The sequence below is a fragment of the Maniola jurtina genome, chromosome 26 (assembly GCF_905333055.1).
Source record: "Maniola jurtina chromosome 26, ilManJurt1.1, whole genome shotgun sequence".
NCBI classification, from domain to species: domain Eukaryota; kingdom Metazoa; phylum Arthropoda; class Insecta; order Lepidoptera; family Nymphalidae; genus Maniola; species Maniola jurtina.
This window is the reverse complement of record NC_060054.1, coordinates 5,399,602-5,418,550: the sequence shown is the minus strand read 5'-3', so window position 1 is coordinate 5,418,550 and position 18,949 is coordinate 5,399,602. Positions and strand designations below refer to the sequence as shown.

Below are 18,949 nucleotides of genomic sequence, written 5' to 3'. Positions count from 1 at the left end.
TAATTATATTTACATAATATCCTAACTATATTTACATAACATCAAAGAAACTTTACATTAAATTTACAAAAAAAGCACCAAAATAACATTTATTAATTTTTAGAAGAAAGTACTCAAAAAAATACAAGTCCAACGACGAACTAAAACAAACTAAGTTCTTTTATTTTACTTTTCAACAAATTGACGCTCGCTTCCTGGAATCGCAAGCCGTTGAAATTATTTACAAACAGAGATCACTTATTTTATTGTATTTGTCTAATGTCTATAGTCTTACGTATGAAAATTAAACGTACTTAAACTAGTACTGTTACGCTGTTTTGTTTTTTGTTGTATGCCACGGCATGTGCGCGTTCGGATTACTTCGGATTTTCGTGTCACCCGCTCTCGCTTACTCGGAAATCTGATCTGCTATCTCGCTCGACCGGCCGGTAGGCGCGATGCGAAAGAAATGTAACGCATTTACAAAATTACTACTCGAAAGAGAAACTAGTGATTCGGTTATATGCCGCGTATTCATATTATTGTGCGCGTGGTCACTCATGACCCAACCATCCCAGTAACGCATTTACAAAAATCACTACTTTTAATTTGAAGCGAAACTAGTGACTCGGTTACATGCCGCGTAACTAGTTAATGTATCTAGTCACGTCACGTCTAGTGAGCACACGTGTGTGAAGTCAGTGGGAAAAATGAATTCGCGAAAACAACTGAAACGACGATTTAATTATTTGTTGAAAAAATCAATTTTGCTGTTGAATGAGTTAATAGAAATGGTAGAAAATGAGACAACTAAAAATAAACGACAATGGGTAAGAAAATGGATTGACGATAGAAACGAAACTGGTGGCTCTGCTTTGTTGCTGAAGCAATTGCGATTTGAAGATCCTGCGGAGTACAAACTGGCTATGAGGATGTCACCACAGAATTTTGACGAATTGCTGTCAATGATATCGAGCTCTATTCAACGACATGATACATTCATGAGTGATGCTTTACCAGCCAAAATTAAACTGGAAATAACGCTGACATTTTTGGCTTCAGGAATGTACTATCGGTTCCTTAGTCACTTTTATCGTGTCTCAAAACCAGCAATTTCTAAACTAATACCAGAAGTGTGTTGGGCAATATATACGGCACTAAAAACACATATTAAGGTAAGAAAATTTTTATTATTAAATTATTAGAAAATTAAGAAATACAACATCAAAATAGTATTAAGAATTTTCATAAGCACGCATAATCGTGTTAACAGCAGTGTTATTTTCACTTTCAGCTTCTTCGTTGATCGTGGTGTTGTAATTCAAACCTGAGGGTGTAATAATAACCTGCCTGGGGTTTACAAATGTGGGGTTCGTTGATCGATCGGAAGGATGAAATCCTAAAGAGCTGTTGCTAGTGGCAGGCTCGGCAACCTCTGGCGGGTAAAATGTTATGGTGTTGTCGCTTGATGCAGTCATTGGGTTGGGCTCCAGGGAGTAAAATCCCATGCTACTTGTGCTGCTTGTTGTAGTTGCTGCCGGACTAGGGATAAAATAGTTAGGGGATGAAGAGTGTGCATTTTCTGTATACTTCTTTTGTTGTATATTAGCCAATCTAGCTTTAGATAATATTTTTTGGATCTCTTCTTGTGCAATAACAGATTGTTCTTCAGACAGTTTTTTTAGTTGAGCCGCCACATGTTTACCGAAAATATCAGCGTCAGACTCTTCTTCAGATGGTGACATTTTAACATCATTTGACACACTTTTTAAGTCCTTTATCATGGCGGCCATCTGAGATATTTTGGAGCGTTTTGATCGCGGAGGCCCAGGTTGATTGGGAGCTATCACAGAATTTCGAACTGGCGTCTGGATGGCTTGAGTTGGCGTTTCAGTAGAATTATCATTATTTTCAGTAGATCTTGATACATTTTCAGCTCCGTCACCAACACCCTCAGCTTCACCCAACTCAGCGTCATCGTTGCTGGTTCCTGAGTTATCCTGTTAATGAGAATAAAATGTTATGTTTAATAAATCATTAGTTGATGATAATACGTATTAAGGTTGTAATTATTTTTTTTTGTTTACAGATTCCAGAACGAGAGGAAGAATGGAAAATTATTGAAGGCGGTTTCAATACCAAGTGGAATTTCCCTTCGTGTTATGGAGCAATCGATGGGAAGCATATTATAATTAAAGCTCCTCCAAATAGTGGAAGTGAATTTTATAATTATAAAAAAACCAATAGTACAGTATTGTTAGCACTTGTAGACCACGACTATTGTTTTTCATATATAGACGTTGGAGCGAATGGAAACGCCTCTGATGGAGGTGTTTTCAAAAATTCCTCATTATATCGTCGGTTGGAAGATGGATTGCTTCCTACAAATGGAGTAATAGTTGGTGATGCAGCATTTCCACTGAAGAATTATTTACTAAAACCCTATCCAGGTACGCAGCTAAGTACTGCCGAGAAAGTCTTTAACTACAGGTTGTCGCGTGCAAGGCGCATAAGTGAAAATGCTTTTGGTATACTGGTTTCTAGATTCCGAGTGTTCGAAAAAGCAATTCCAACCCATGTGGACACAGTTGATGCCATTGTCTGTGCAGCCTGTGCCCTGCATAATTGGTTGCGAAAGCGTTCAAGTTCCTACATAACATCTACTTGTGTAGACAGAGAGGACAATGATGGACAAATAATAGAAGGAACATGGAGATCGGAAATAAATCCACTATCAAGCATTTCAGAACAACAAAGAGGCAACCATTCCATGACTGCTAAAGAAAAAAGAGACCTATATAGGAACTTCTTCATGAGTGCTGGACGTGTGCCATGGCAATTGGATAGAATTCATTAATTTTGTATAGGTACCTAGGATGGAAATAAAATAAATAAGTTACAATAAATACTTACCATTGTTTTCCTTTTTACAATAGCATTTTTTATAAAGCCGTCCAGTTCTTGAAACCACTTGACTTTTGGGACATATACGTCCCCACTAGCGCCAGATCTGGTGGATTTTTGTATCTTGTCGAGCTCTAAATAATATGTAGCCCTTATGGCTTTAATTTTATTTTTTACTTCAGTGGAAGTGAGCCCTTGGATTTGCATTTGTTGAGCCATATTTTGCAACGCTGTTGACCGCATTTCTTTATTGCGGTAATTTAGGGATTTAATATCCCAAAGGCACTCGTTTTCGCCATATAATTGCACCAATTTTAAGGTTTCGTCTTCGCTAAGCTTACGCGTCATTTTTATCGCCAGCGAAAAAAACGTGGTCACTCTACAACGCAGCGACAGTGACTAACCACGCACTGGCTTGTCTGTTTACACGGAGTTTATTTGGCTGGCGCGGGGGTGCGCGGGTGGCGGGGGGCGCCAACTGACTTTAAAATATTCGTGTTGTCGCGCTTCGTGCGACAGGTAGGAATTTAGTAAAACGCGAAGACGGATTGATACTTATAATTATAGTCAAACAATCTTACAAATAGGTTGTGTCTTATTGTGGAACTAAATAAACATAATAGATAACTCAGTCGGGAGCGGCCGTAGGTAACGCGCTACAATCACAGGGTAGTTAATTGAGAATCGCATACGCATGAAGATACGTTGACCGTCCGAAGGAAGACAACTGGCCTTGGTCAGACGCCGGGGGCAGACACGGGCTCGCAGAGGGCTCGCAGACGCGTCGGACAATCGACGATGCTCGGGCGGCGCTGCGGTGCGGCGGCTCAGTGCTTGTGCGTAGGCTACTCGACAGCAGTGTGCAACGTGGCTTGGGTAGACGGTACGAAGTTGATAGACACTTCGCCGGTGGGGTAGCAGTCAGGTTAACAGCAGAGCTTCAGTGTAACTGTTAGAGCTTCCTGGTAGAAGGAACCCTGGAATCGAGAGAGGCAATCTTAAATGATTTGCTCAAACTCTCGTTCCATAACTTTAGATGAGCCTTGGGTCGTCTGAGCCAAGTGCAGGTCGTATAATATAAAAGTGATGGAACGAGTTTACAGATTCTGTTAGTAAATATCCTATCGCAAGGGTTAGGTTAAACGAGTACAAAACAATTAGCCTAAACTTATAATTTAATAACATCACAGTTACCAACCTTAATCCAGGGTTACACAGAATTCACTACACTTATTTATTACTTTCACTTCACTCCTGCGTCGTGATTGCAGGTAATAGAAATCAGGAATGTCCCTGAACTAGGAGGATTGCTTATTTATATTAAATTTAGCGGAAATAAGGTGTATTCTCGAGTGTTCTGGCTACAGGAAATGTTATTAGTTTGTCGGGGAAGTTTCCAGAATGAAAGACTATTGATCGACAGATGTCGCTAGCGTATATGATTAATTAAATAGTCTTGACAGTTATTTTTAAATGGAAAGCTATCTGTCGTTAGAGGTCGCTAATTTGTATGAGTAGTTTTATTTTAAAGAATGTTCTAGAAAAACTGTCATTGTTTGATTAGTCTATGTAAACTATTCTCCGACAGATGGCACTGAATGTTAATCAGTGTTGACGTTGAAGTCTGTCAATGTCAGAAATTCTTTGTCCTAGTAATGTATTACGCGACCGGTAGATGTCGTTCGTAATTGTTTATTACAATTCCGTGATTCGATTTTTTTCGAATCACTACATATTCCCCTTTTTAGGTTAGGATTTTATCTAATAAAATCCTTCTACACTACCTCTAAATATCGCTAAAGTTCGAGTTAACCTTGTCATGCTTCATCTTTCGTACTATCCGAACATTCTTCAGTCATTCATAAAGCGGTGGCCATACTAGTGGTCCATCGCGTCCTAGTGTACAGAGTTATCGCGTTTGTTCGCCATGACTCGCTCTCATGTTTAGCAGGTGTTATGATTGTTGCAAAGTCCAAAAATATCGGTGTAGTTGTCTTTTCACTGTTTAGTATAGTGGATTAACAACTTGTTATAGAAGGATATCTTAACTTTTAGGTCATTAAGATATGGACGTATTTCACCTTTTAGGTAAGCAAAATACAATTAGTTGTGTACTAGTAGTGCCTTAGTGTAGGCGTAGCATTCACCTTTTAGGTCAGTGAAGGCCAATTTTGTACTGACTTTTAGGTCATCAGCACGTTAGTGTGTATCTAGCATTATAGTAATATTCTTTTTGGACTTCGCAAGGTATGTCTGTGGAATAAGTAGTGATTTTTATGTAGCGGTTGGTACATTAGTTGTTTAGGTTGAGGGTAGATGTACATAACTTACTGAGTTTGTAGTTATGTCTAGTTAAATGTAATAGGTGAGTATATGTTAGATACTGGTGTAGGTATCTGTATAGTGTACCGGTTCTAACTACTTTGTTTTGATGAACGTAAGATTGCGCGACGCGGTGTACAACCAACCTTAAAGTTCATGCATATCGCGTGGTGTTAAACTTGAGTTGACTGCTGTACATTACGTGGACACTGTTTATCGGTTGTTGTTTCTTTTTTTGAATCTAGATGCATGGAATGATCATGTTTGTTTGATAGCACTTTCCGCGGCTTTATTTACGTTCATAGGTATTTGAGATTAGGGTGATTAGCTAATGAATCGATTAATTAGTTTGTGAGTTTAGTGGATAGATGTAGTCTAATTTCTTAAAATTATGCCTAGTAGGTGGTTTGTAATGTTATATAGAAAATGATGCATAATCTTAAGTTTGAGTGTTGTAATTGGTTAGTTTTATGTCTTTGACATGCCAGGTGCCTAAATTATTACCGTCTAGGTCTGCTATGACTTTGAGTTCGTTCTTTAGAAGAGATAGGTATATTATTGGGTAGGACATTGTGAATGTGTGTAAAGTAAAATGGAAGTTAAGAGTTATTAGTGGAACACTTATAAAAGTTGGTAACTGTGTTACACAAAATATAAAATATAGAAGTTAGTACAAAATATACACACGTAGTGTATCCTGAAATTTTACACAAAAATTTCAAAATATACTCGTAACCATACACTTTGTTACGGTCAGCGTATGTTAATGCTATGCGATCTCGAACCTGTGGTGTGTGAACTGTGATTTAGGCACTTTTTTATTCCACAATAAGGGACACAAAAATTAGCGTGGGCGCCACTGTCGCGTTTTTGACAGGGGTCCTAATGTGGAAAATAAATTACTAATAGATAACTCCATGTTTAGGGAACTAAATGAACTTTTTAGATACGCGGTACGAGAGCAGGGTAGTTAATCGTGGAAAATAAATAGCTTGTTAGATAGCTCCATGATTGTGGAACTAAGTAAACTTAATAGATAACTCAGTCGGGAGCGGCCGTAGGTAACGCGCTACAATCACAGGGTAGTTAATTGAGAATCGCATACGCATGAAGATACGTTGACCGTCCGAAGGAAGACAACTGGCCTTGGTCAGACGCCGGGGGCAGACACGGGCTCGCAGAGGGCTCGCAGACGCGTCGGACAATCGACGATGCTCGGGCGGCGCTGCGGTGCGGCGGCTCAGTGCTTGTGCGTAGGCTACTCGACAGCAGTGTGCAACGTGGCTTGGGTAGACGGTACGAAGTTGATAGACACTTCGCCGGTGGGGTAGCAGTCAGGTTAACAGCAGAGCTTCAGTGTAACTGTTAGAGCTTCCTGGTAGAAGGAACCCTGGAATCGAGAGAGGCAATCTTAAATGATTTGCTCAAACTCTCGTTCCATAACTTTAGATGAGCCTTGGGTCGTCTGAGCCAAGTGCAGGTCGTATAATATAAAAGTGATGGAACGAGTTTACAGATTCTGTTAGTAAATATCCTATCGCAAGGGTTAGGTTAAACGAGTACAAAACAATTAGCCTAAACTTATAATTTAATAACATCACAGTTACCAACCTTAATCCAGGGTTACACAGAATTCACTACACTTATTTATTACTTTCACTTCACTCCTGCGTCGTGATTGCAGGTAATAGAAATCAGGAATGTCCCTGAACTAGGAGGATTGCTTATTTATATTAAATTTAGCGGAAATAAGGTGTATTCTCGAGTGTTCTGGCTACAGGAAATGTTATTAGTTTGTCGGGGAAGTTTCCAGAATGAAAGACTATTGATCGACAGATGTCGCTAGCGTATATGATTAATTAAATAGTCTTGACAGTTATTTTTAAATGGAAAGCTATCTGTCGTTAGAGGTCGCTAATTTGTATGAGTAGTTTTATTTTAAAGAATGTTCTAGAAAAACTGTCATTGTTTGATTAGTCTATGTAAACTATTCTCCGACAGATGGCACTGAATGTTAATCAGTGTTGACGTTGAAGTCTGTCAATGTCAGAAATTCTTTGTCCTAGTAATGTATTACGCGACCGGTAGATGTCGTTCGTAATTGTTTATTACAATTCCGTGATTCGATTTTTTTCGAATCACTACATATTCCCCTTTTTAGGTTAGGATTTTATCTAATAAAATCCTTCTACACTACCTCTAAATATCGCTAAAGTTCGAGTTAACCTTGTCATGCTTCATCTTTCGTACTATCCGAACATTCTTCAGTCATTCATAAAGCGGTGGCCATACTAGTGGTCCATCGCGTCCTAGTGTACAGAGTTATCGCGTTTGTTCGCCATGACTCGCTCTCATGTTTAGCAGGTGTTATGATTGTTGCAAAGTCCAAAAATATCGGTGTAGTTGTCTTTTCACTGTTTAGTATAGTGGATTAACAACTTGTTATAGAAGGATATCTTAACTTTTAGGTCATTAAGATATGGACGTATTTCACCTTTTAGGTAAGCAAAATACAATTAGTTGTGTACTAGTAGTGCCTTAGTGTAGGCGTAGCATTCACCTTTTAGGTCAGTGAAGGCCAATTTTGTACTGACTTTTAGGTCATCAGCACGTTAGTGTGTATCTAGCATTATAGTAATATTCTTTTTGGACTTCGCAAGGTATGTCTGTGGAATAAGTAGTGATTTTTATGTAGCGGTTGGTACATTAGTTGTTTAGGTTGAGGGTAGATGTACATAACTTACTGAGTTTGTAGTTATGTCTAGTTAAATGTAATAGGTGAGTATATGTTAGATACTGGTGTAGGTATCTGTATAGTGTACCGGTTCTAACTACTTTGTTTTGATGAACGTAAGATTGCGCGACGCGGTGTACAACCAACCTTAAAGTTCATGCATATCGCGTGGTGTTAAACTTGAGTTGACTGCTGTACATTACGTGGACACTGTTTATCGGTTGTTGTTTCTTTTTTTGAATCTAGATGCATGGAATGATCATGTTTGTTTGATAGCACTTTCCGCGGCTTTATTTACGTTCATAGGTATTTGAGATTAGGGTGATTAGCTAATGAATCGATTAATTAGTTTGTGAGTTTAGTGGATAGATGTAGTCTAATTTCTTAAAATTATGCCTAGTAGGTGGTTTGTAATGTTATATAGAAAATGATGCATAATCTTAAGTTTGAGTGTTGTAATTGGTTAGTTTTATGTCTTTGACATGCCAGGTGCCTAAATTATTACCGTCTAGGTCTGCTATGACTTTGAGTTCGTTCTTTAGAAGAGATAGGTATATTATTGGGTAGGACATTGTGAATGTGTGTAAAGTAAAATGGAAGTTAAGAGTTATTAGTGGAACACTTATAAAAGTTGGTAACTGTGTTACACAAAATATAAAATATAGAAGTTAGTACAAAATATACACACGTAGTGTATCCTGAAATTTTACACAAAAATTTCAAAATATACTCGTAACCATACACTTTGTTACGGTCAGCGTATGTTAATGCTATGCGATCTCGAACCTGTGGTGTGTGAACTGTGATTTAGGCACTTTTTTATTCCACAATAAGGGACACAAAAATTAGCGTGGGCGCCACTGTCGCGTTTTTGACAGGGGTCCTAATGTGGAAAATAAATTACTAATAGATAACTCCATGTTTAGGGAACTAAATGAACTTTTTAGATACGCGGTACGAGAGCAGGGTAGTTAATCGTGGAAAATAAATAGCTTGTTAGATAGCTCCATGATTGTGGAACTAAGTAAACTTAATAGATAACTCAGTCGGGAGCGGCCGTAGGTAACGCGCTACAATCACAGGGTAGTTAATTGAGAATCGCATACGCATGAAGATACGTTGACCGTCCGAAGGAAGACAACTGGCCTTGGTCAGACGCCGGGGGCAGACACGGGCTCGCAGAGGGCTCGCAGACGCGTCGGACAATCGACGATGCTCGGGCGGCGCTGCGGTGCGGCGGCTCAGTGCTTGTGCGTAGGCTACTCGACAGCAGTGTGCAACGTGGCTTGGGTAGACGGTACGAAGTTGATAGACACTTCGCCGGTGGGGTAGCAGTCAGGTTAACAGCAGAGCTTCAGTGTAACTGTTAGAGCTTCCTGGTAGAAGGAACCCTGGAATCGAGAGAGGCAATCTTAAATGATTTGCTCAAACTCTCGTTCCATAACTTTAGATGAGCCTTGGGTCGTCTGAGCCAAGTGCAGGTCGTATAATATAAAAGTGATGGAACGAGTTTACAGATTCTGTTAGTAAATATCCTATCGCAAGGGTTAGGTTAAACGAGTACAAAACAATTAGCCTAAACTTATAATTTAATAACATCACAGTTACCAACCTTAATCCAGGGTTACACAGAATTCACTACACTTATTTATTACTTTCACTTCACTCCTGCGTCGTGATTGCAGGTAATAGAAATCAGGAATGTCCCTGAACTAGGAGGATTGCTTATTTATATTAAATTTAGCGGAAATAAGGTGTATTCTCGAGTGTTCTGGCTACAGGAAATGTTATTAGTTTGTCGGGGAAGTTTCCAGAATGAAAGACTATTGATCGACAGATGTCGCTAGCGTATATGATTAATTAAATAGTCTTGACAGTTATTTTTAAATGGAAAGCTATCTGTCGTTAGAGGTCGCTAATTTGTATGAGTAGTTTTATTTTAAAGAATGTTCTAGAAAAACTGTCATTGTTTGATTAGTCTATGTAAACTATTCTCCGACAGATGGCACTGAATGTTAATCAGTGTTGACGTTGAAGTCTGTCAATGTCAGAAATTCTTTGTCCTAGTAATGTATTACGCGACCGGTAGATGTCGTTCGTAATTGTTTATTACAATTCCGTGATTCGATTTTTTTCGAATCACTACATATTCCCCTTTTTAGGTTAGGATTTTATCTAATAAAATCCTTCTACACTACCTCTAAATATCGCTAAAGTTCGAGTTAACCTTGTCATGCTTCATCTTTCGTACTATCCGAACATTCTTCAGTCATTCATAAAGCGGTGGCCATACTAGTGGTCCATCGCGTCCTAGTGTACAGAGTTATCGCGTTTGTTCGCCATGACTCGCTCTCATGTTTAGCAGGTGTTATGATTGTTGCAAAGTCCAAAAATATCGGTGTAGTTGTCTTTTCACTGTTTAGTATAGTGGATTAACAACTTGTTATAGAAGGATATCTTAACTTTTAGGTCATTAAGATATGGACGTATTTCACCTTTTAGGTAAGCAAAATACAATTAGTTGTGTACTAGTAGTGCCTTAGTGTAGGCGTAGCATTCACCTTTTAGGTCAGTGAAGGCCAATTTTGTACTGACTTTTAGGTCATCAGCACGTTAGTGTGTATCTAGCATTATAGTAATATTCTTTTTGGACTTCGCAAGGTATGTCTGTGGAATAAGTAGTGATTTTTATGTAGCGGTTGGTACATTAGTTGTTTAGGTTGAGGGTAGATGTACATAACTTACTGAGTTTGTAGTTATGTCTAGTTAAATGTAATAGGTGAGTATATGTTAGATACTGGTGTAGGTATCTGTATAGTGTACCGGTTCTAACTACTTTGTTTTGATGAACGTAAGATTGCGCGACGCGGTGTACAACCAACCTTAAAGTTCATGCATATCGCGTGGTGTTAAACTTGAGTTGACTGCTGTACATTACGTGGACACTGTTTATCGGTTGTTGTTTCTTTTTTTGAATCTAGATGCATGGAATGATCATGTTTGTTTGATAGCACTTTCCGCGGCTTTATTTACGTTCATAGGTATTTGAGATTAGGGTGATTAGCTAATGAATCGATTAATTAGTTTGTGAGTTTAGTGGATAGATGTAGTCTAATTTCTTAAAATTATGCCTAGTAGGTGGTTTGTAATGTTATATAGAAAATGATGCATAATCTTAAGTTTGAGTGTTGTAATTGGTTAGTTTTATGTCTTTGACATGCCAGGTGCCTAAATTATTACCGTCTAGGTCTGCTATGACTTTGAGTTCGTTCTTTAGAAGAGATAGGTATATTATTGGGTAGGACATTGTGAATGTGTGTAAAGTAAAATGGAAGTTAAGAGTTATTAGTGGAACACTTATAAAAGTTGGTAACTGTGTTACACAAAATATAAAATATAGAAGTTAGTACAAAATATACACACGTAGTGTATCCTGAAATTTTACACAAAAATTTCAAAATATACTCGTAACCATACACTTTGTTACGGTCAGCGTATGTTAATGCTATGCGATCTCGAACCTGTGGTGTGTGAACTGTGATTTAGGCACTTTTTTATTCCACAATAAGGGACACAAAAATTAGCGTGGGCGCCACTGTCGCGTTTTTGACAGGGGTCCTAATGTGGAAAATAAATTACTAATAGATAACTCCATGTTTAGGGAACTAAATGAACTTTTTAGATACGCGGTACGAGAGCAGGGTAGTTAATCGTGGAAAATAAATAGCTTGTTAGATAGCTCCATGATTGTGGAACTAAGTAAACTTAATAGATAACTCAGTCGGGAGCGGCCGTAGGTAACGCGCTACAATCACAGGGTAGTTAATTGAGAATCGCATACGCATGAAGATACGTTGACCGTCCGAAGGAAGACAACTGGCCTTGGTCAGACGCCGGGGGCAGACACGGGCTCGCAGAGGGCTCGCAGACGCGTCGGACAATCGACGATGCTCGGGCGGCGCTGCGGTGCGGCGGCTCAGTGCTTGTGCGTAGGCTACTCGACAGCAGTGTGCAACGTGGCTTGGGTAGACGGTACGAAGTTGATAGACACTTCGCCGGTGGGGTAGCAGTCAGGTTAACAGCAGAGCTTCAGTGTAACTGTTAGAGCTTCCTGGTAGAAGGAACCCTGGAATCGAGAGAGGCAATCTTAAATGATTTGCTCAAACTCTCGTTCCATAACTTTAGATGAGCCTTGGGTCGTCTGAGCCAAGTGCAGGTCGTATAATATAAAAGTGATGGAACGAGTTTACAGATTCTGTTAGTAAATATCCTATCGCAAGGGTTAGGTTAAACGAGTACAAAACAATTAGCCTAAACTTATAATTTAATAACATCACAGTTACCAACCTTAATCCAGGGTTACACAGAATTCACTACACTTATTTATTACTTTCACTTCACTCCTGCGTCGTGATTGCAGGTAATAGAAATCAGGAATGTCCCTGAACTAGGAGGATTGCTTATTTATATTAAATTTAGCGGAAATAAGGTGTATTCTCGAGTGTTCTGGCTACAGGAAATGTTATTAGTTTGTCGGGGAAGTTTCCAGAATGAAAGACTATTGATCGACAGATGTCGCTAGCGTATATGATTAATTAAATAGTCTTGACAGTTATTTTTAAATGGAAAGCTATCTGTCGTTAGAGGTCGCTAATTTGTATGAGTAGTTTTATTTTAAAGAATGTTCTAGAAAAACTGTCATTGTTTGATTAGTCTATGTAAACTATTCTCCGACAGATGGCACTGAATGTTAATCAGTGTTGACGTTGAAGTCTGTCAATGTCAGAAATTCTTTGTCCTAGTAATGTATTACGCGACCGGTAGATGTCGTTCGTAATTGTTTATTACAATTCCGTGATTCGATTTTTTTCGAATCACTACAGTGTCCGAATATTCAAGTCAGCGCTGACTTCAAGCCACTGTACTGACTTCAAATCAGTTTACACAGGGTTTTTTTCGGGTCAGCACTGACTTGCCTCGAATTTGTAGTCAGTTACTGACCCTGTGTAAATCAGCTCTTACGCTAAGTTGGAGGGGAAAGAGCAATGTTATTCATGATTAAAATGGCTAATATTCTTTGAAAAAAAAAATGATTACAGTTCTCCCTCTCTATAATTTCTTACCCCGTCTTTTAATTTGCTCATGGATTTCATGAAGAGTGCTCGTGAATATTCCTTGAAGTTGGTTCAGAGATTTACCACTTGTTGCTACGATTCTACGTTTTTCGATACGCTCAAAGGAAGACTTATCAAAAGTATGAATCCTATTCAGTTTCAGCCATCATTTCGTCCAGAGAAAACTAACACTCTTCAGCATTCCGCTCGAGACAAGAGTAAATATACTGCATCGTAGTTTCGATCTCATGTGCATATGAGTCTTTTTTTTGGAATTTCGAACCCAAAGGTTGCCAGCGGGATCTTATTACGCCTCCGCTGTCATCCGTACGTCCGTCCGTCCGTCTGTCTGTCAGCGGGCTGTATCTCGTGAATCGTAATAGGTAGAGAGTTGAAATTTTCACAGAATGTGTATTTCTATTGCTGCTATAACAACAAATAATAAAAATTTCAAAATGGCTCTCATGAAAAAAAAAAAAAAAACAAAAAAGAAATGTTATTTCTTGTATGATGGTACGGAACCCTTCGTGTGCGTGTTAGGCCATTTATATCATAGATTTCTCTATTTTGTTCTTGGGTAGTGACCGAAGACCTGTGATCTCTCATAACCGATAGCCTGGCCTCCTCTTTGAGTAGCCCGGCTCGGCCGAGCGACAGCGCCTTTTGTCGTTTAAGTGCTAGTCTGGTGCTAATTTCTCCGCCTTGCTTTGTAAAGGGTTTCTGTCTTGCTGGGAGCAATGAAGGGGGTGACACCTGCAGCCATTTTGAACCCGAATCTATTTTATCCGTCGCGATCGATGCGTATTTAGATTTCTTTAACGTTTCAGTTTTCTCGGGTTCTCAGGCAGTTAGTTGGTTGACGACGTTTACGTTCTGAAAAAACAAACCATATGTGCAGTTATTCATTTGAAATTCTACATTCCTGTGTTTGGTTTTAATATTTTGTAGAAGAGGGAATTCTTTAATTTTACTAATTCCGGTGTCTTTTAACAAACTCACTGTCGTGTTGTAAGGCAGTGGGAATGGCAGGGGGGCCTAGCCTTCGGATCCAACGGTAGTCGAAAAGGTCATTGAGGCGCTCACGGATGGGCCTTAGAATGTGTACCTTCGTGCTGGAACCACTTCACTCTACTCGGCCAGCGACAAGTTGCCGAGTATATTTTCCATGCGCTCGTTGATAATTTCGAGGTACAGTCCGACAAGGTTCTCTTGGCGCGTGGCCAAAATTGAAACTAACGCCGCCATCTTGTCAAGTGTCATGCTGCCCCCAGTGGTGTTGCTAAATTAAAAAATCTAAACACTTGTTTTAAAAAGAGTCATTCCATATACTTAACTTCGCGATATATTCTGATAATAATTAATATAGCATAAGTGTCTGCATCTTATAGCTCAAAGATAATATAATCACTACGTTCTAAGAGACGGCACTTCTATCATTATTCCTGAGCTCACGCACACATAGATAAAATGTGTGGAAATCAATACCAACTTCAAGAAGTGAACTAATACTGCCAACACAACCACTTTTTGACAGCTTTAGAGAGATGTAGCAAATGTATCGATATCGATATAATAGTGGTGTGCTTTTGTTATCGATAAAAGTAGGCCTGCCTTTATTATTCATGTTCATTTCAAGGATTTATAGAAATAAAAAGAGCACCTTGAGTTTACTTATATTTATTCAGCTGTTGTGCTTTCTTGATTTTATCTGCAGCACACACTCAGATATAACAAAATCTGAATTAATCATTTTACAGGTTCTTCTAATGAAGAGTTTGCTTACTAAACTAAATAAATATTCTTTTACATTGTTACAATGAACTTCACATTTAAACCATGTCATATTACAGCGGGTACTTAGTTGTAAAATAGAATACTGGCAAATGTGTAGTCTGTATAGATCAGGGGCAACAAATTCTTCATAAACATTTTTTGCTTCATTAATTCTTTTTTTGGATAAGTTAATGAAATTTTGTCCTGCCACCATTCCTTCCACGAGATGTATTTATACAGAGGATTGTCCATATCTGGATTTACCTCTTTCAAAAAAAAATTGCAACGTTCACAGTTGAATTTATCTAAGACTTTGGCAGGTACCCACTGACATATACAACTGGCTGCTCTTCAAAGCTATAGAGTGAATTTCAAACTTTTCAATTTCTGGGTCTTCAGTCAAAGACAGCACTGGGTAACAAATGTTATTGTCATTCCCTAACTCCACATTTTGTGGCACAGAATTGGGCTCTAAGGTAGACTCTGGTTTCTGTGTCAATTCATCTATACTAATAAATAAAATTGGAGTGTCTGTCTGTAATTTCGAAATAACTACCTCATATTAAGCTCATATGGTTATTTGAACGATACCATAACTGAATCACACGTTTTTAATTTTTTTTTCTGTCTGTCTGTCTGTCTGTCTGTCTGTTTGAAAAGGCTAATCTTTGGAACGGCTGAACCGATTTTGACGGGACTTTCACAGGCAAGTAGAGGATTGACCAGGGCGTAACATAGGCTACTTTTTTAACCGACTTTCAAAAAGGGTTTCTACCTATGTACACCGAAATCTCCGAGATTTCTGAACCGATTTGCGTCATTTCTTTTTTAATCGATAGAGGAACTTTGCGACATTGTTTCATAAAAAATTTGGAGTCCAACTCCTCAATCCTGATGCTGCAGGGGATCTGACCAATCCACGCGGGCGAAGCTGCGGGCATCAGCTAATAATAAGATATAATTAATAAGTTGTTATAATCAACTTCACAATTTGACTTAACATGTACAGGAAATTCACTCAAAGAGTCATCAGACAAAAGTGGTCTGCAAAGCTTCTCAGTTGGCACTGCAGTTTTAAGCAAACGGTTTCCTTTTTTATTAAAACTTTAGCACATGCAGTTTCTCAATCGGCAAATGAACTAAATCTTCATCACCTGTTGCTTTTACCCATATTCGACATCAAAGCAGCAAAGACAAAGGTGTTAGGCAAAGTTTACTTTATAACCTCTTGAACTCAATTCAGATATAAATCAGGCACGTATTTGTAAACTAGTGAAATTTTATCACTTAGAATCCCTTGTATGCTGTGCTAAATTTAATAATGAGTACTTTAATAATATTTAAAGTAAATATAGTGTCTTACTTACCGATCAGGGTATAAAGGAAAACTTGATAGAAAGGTGTTAGACTTCGGTAACTTTCGTACACCACAAATCGCACACTTCCTGCAATTGTAATGTCGCTGATTTACATTCTCTTTATTCTCTCTTATTATTATAGTACATTAGAATAAAAGACCAGTTGATAAAAATTTCCAACAAAGCACGCTTCTCAAATTCTAAACAAGACCAACATGGCTGATAACAAAACTACAACATTCATAAAAAAAAAATCTGAATGTTGGTAATGATTTCCACACATTTCGTGATTTCGCTATTTAACAGAATTTAAACTTTAGCGCTTAAGTGATAAGGTTACAATTACGTTGAATTGCGACATTCGCGATAATCACTTAAGAAGTGTCGACCCACTGTTATAGCTATATTTAGCACAAGGTAAGTGTAGTATTTGAAAAGGTAAACATTTGTTACAAGTCCCTGGTCTATCAATGGTTTTTATGATTCTTTTTCGATGTACAAACACGAACGGCATTTTCTAATTTCAACATCAAGTGCCAAGAGAGCCTTGTCGGACTGTAACGTGGACCATCGAGTCGTTGCGGCAAAAATATTGGTCCCGTCTTTTGTTCTGTTATTGTCCGATCTTCCTAACGCTTTTTCCCTAGTTACATACTGTGCCAACATTTACGATGATCGGGAAAACTGTTAAGTCAAACATTTCGGCGGCGCGGTTGTCGAAGCCTGCATCCCTTTTCAGGTAAAGCTTCGCGACTATATGACTGGGGTTTCGTGGATTGTATGTAGCGCCTGCTACGCAGTTCGTTGTGTTTTGCTTGCATAAATTATGCATTGTGCTATAATAATTTTTGAGCTTTTAATTACACATGTGAGTTTTAGATTTTCATAGCATTGCCATAATCTAGGATCCCTTAAAAATGGGCTTGGTAGTGACCTATGCTCTCTGTATTTGGATTCGACCTCATATATTCTATTACTAGCTGATGCCCGCAGCTTCGCCCGCGTGGATTGGTCAGATCCCCTGCAGCATCAGGATTGAGGAGTTGGACTCCAAATTTTTTATGAAACAATGTCGCAAAGTTCCTCTATCGATTAAAAAAGAAATGACGCAAATCGGTTCAGAAATCTCGGAGATTTCGGTGTACATAGGTAGAACAACACAACTCCCTTTTTAAAAGTCGGTTAAAAAAGTAGCCTATTTTACGCCCTGGTCAATCCTCTACTTGCCTGTGAAAGTCCCGTCAAAATCGGTTCAGCCGTTCCAAAGATTAGCCTTTTCAAACAGACAGACAGACAGACAGACAGACAAAAATTTTAAAAACGTGTGATTCAGTTATGGTATCGTTCAAATAACCATATGAGCTTAATATGAGGTAGTTATTTCGAAATTACAGACAGACACTCCAATTTTATTTATTAGTATAGATGCCTAGTAAGTTATATTGAACTTGGTCAATAAAAATTGATTGTGGCACATCATCAATACAAATTGTTTGAAACTCGAATATCTCGGATAAATCAATCCGGCCCGTTGATTTCTCCGAGATTTCTGGAGCGATTAGCGTGGTTTTTTACTTGATATAGGAAGTCTGCGAAATGGTTGTGGGAGTTATTGATAACTAGCTGTGCCCGCGACTTCGTTCGCGTGGAATAGTGACTTTTCGGGCAGCATATTATATGCAAACAGTCAGTATTCAAGTGAATCGCAATAATCGAATACAACTATTCGCCTATACTCTCCCAGGATACGTGCGTTCGCTATGAATATTTTAGCTGACCTGCCGTCGTTACGAACTAGTGATTTGGCGCGACCTCTGAGAGTGACCACACTTAACCCATTCTACTCGGCTGCTCTAGCAGAAGGCGGCGGTCGGGATTTTACAGGTTGAGATGTTGGGGGCGTGATGCAGATGTTCTTTCAATGGGTTGCATGTCCACATCCTGTAAAACAGTATGCGGTGTGGTCCTGTCACGCTTGGGCCCTGTATAAGCCCAGGATCCACAGGCCCCGGCTACCCAGCTCGGCATTCCGCCGAAACGGCCGTAATCTGATTGAATCGTGTCCAGTTAATGCTTGATCCTCTCAGGGCAAGGCCCGGTACGCGTTCGAAGACGTGGTTCGGAAGCCCTAGGAGCTTTTTCATCTGGGTGTGCGACGAATAGCTCCATACACCACGCCAAGAGATCGTACACGATGTACTCCGGACGCACTCTGGGCCTGGCAGTCCCTGTCTACCTGCTACCAGCTCGACTAACTCCGCATGCGAACCGTATTTACTACGCTTCGCGCGGTGCGCTTCGTCGAGCGGTCGCTGGCCCGAGACCACCTCTACGTCTAGTATGACACCGTCCCCCCCCCTTGGAAGCTATGATGTCGGGCTTCCTTACGCCAAGTGCAGTAACGAACCCTCCAACCACCCATGGCCCCACCAACCTCTCGGTTATATGGGCCGAATCGCGGGAGAGCCCCCCGGTACTTGCTCTGGGCGTGTTTCCCAGGGGCGCATTCTTGACTCCCTACAAATTATTTATCTCCTCCTTGTCCCTTTTGTCATTCTCCCCTTTCTGGGGCAACGAACCGCGGCTCGTGCTCCACTGTCCACCCCTCCTCGGTCATCGCCTTCACTAGGAACTTAGCAACACAGTCATGTCGTTTAATGCGGCCGCCGTGCGTTCTGAAACACTGCTGGATGGTGTGCGCCGTCGTCTCCCTGACCGTGCACCCGGCACGACAGTTCAACTCAGACTCACGCCCATCTCGGCGC

At 39.6% G+C, this 18,949-nt stretch overlaps 3 protein-coding genes across 3 annotated transcripts in view; 1 reads left to right on the top strand and 2 right to left on the bottom strand.

The window, feature by feature from the left end:
* The window catches only part of LOC123878575 (protein ANTAGONIST OF LIKE HETEROCHROMATIN PROTEIN 1-like), a 151,832-nt gene that overhangs the window by 84,374 nt on the left and 48,509 nt on the right, over positions 1-18,949 (bottom strand). The window lies entirely within an intron of this gene.
* Positions 1,028-2,887, top strand: LOC123878581 (protein ALP1-like). The gene is made up of 2 exons (XM_045925853.1): positions 1,028-1,154; positions 2,069-2,887. Exons 1-2 carry the CDS (start codon positions 1,044-1,046, stop codon positions 2,834-2,836), a joined length of 879 nt encoding a protein of 292 aa, XP_045781809.1. The 5' UTR covers positions 1,028-1,043; the 3' UTR covers positions 2,837-2,887.
* LOC123878576 lies at positions 1,148-3,375 on the bottom strand. Its single transcript, XM_045925849.1, has 2 exons — positions 2,893-3,375; positions 1,148-1,979 (listed from the first exon to the last, which is right to left on the bottom strand). Exons 1-2 carry the CDS (start codon positions 3,229-3,231, stop codon positions 1,215-1,217), a joined length of 1,104 nt encoding a protein of 367 aa, XP_045781805.1. The 5' UTR covers positions 3,232-3,375; the 3' UTR covers positions 1,148-1,214.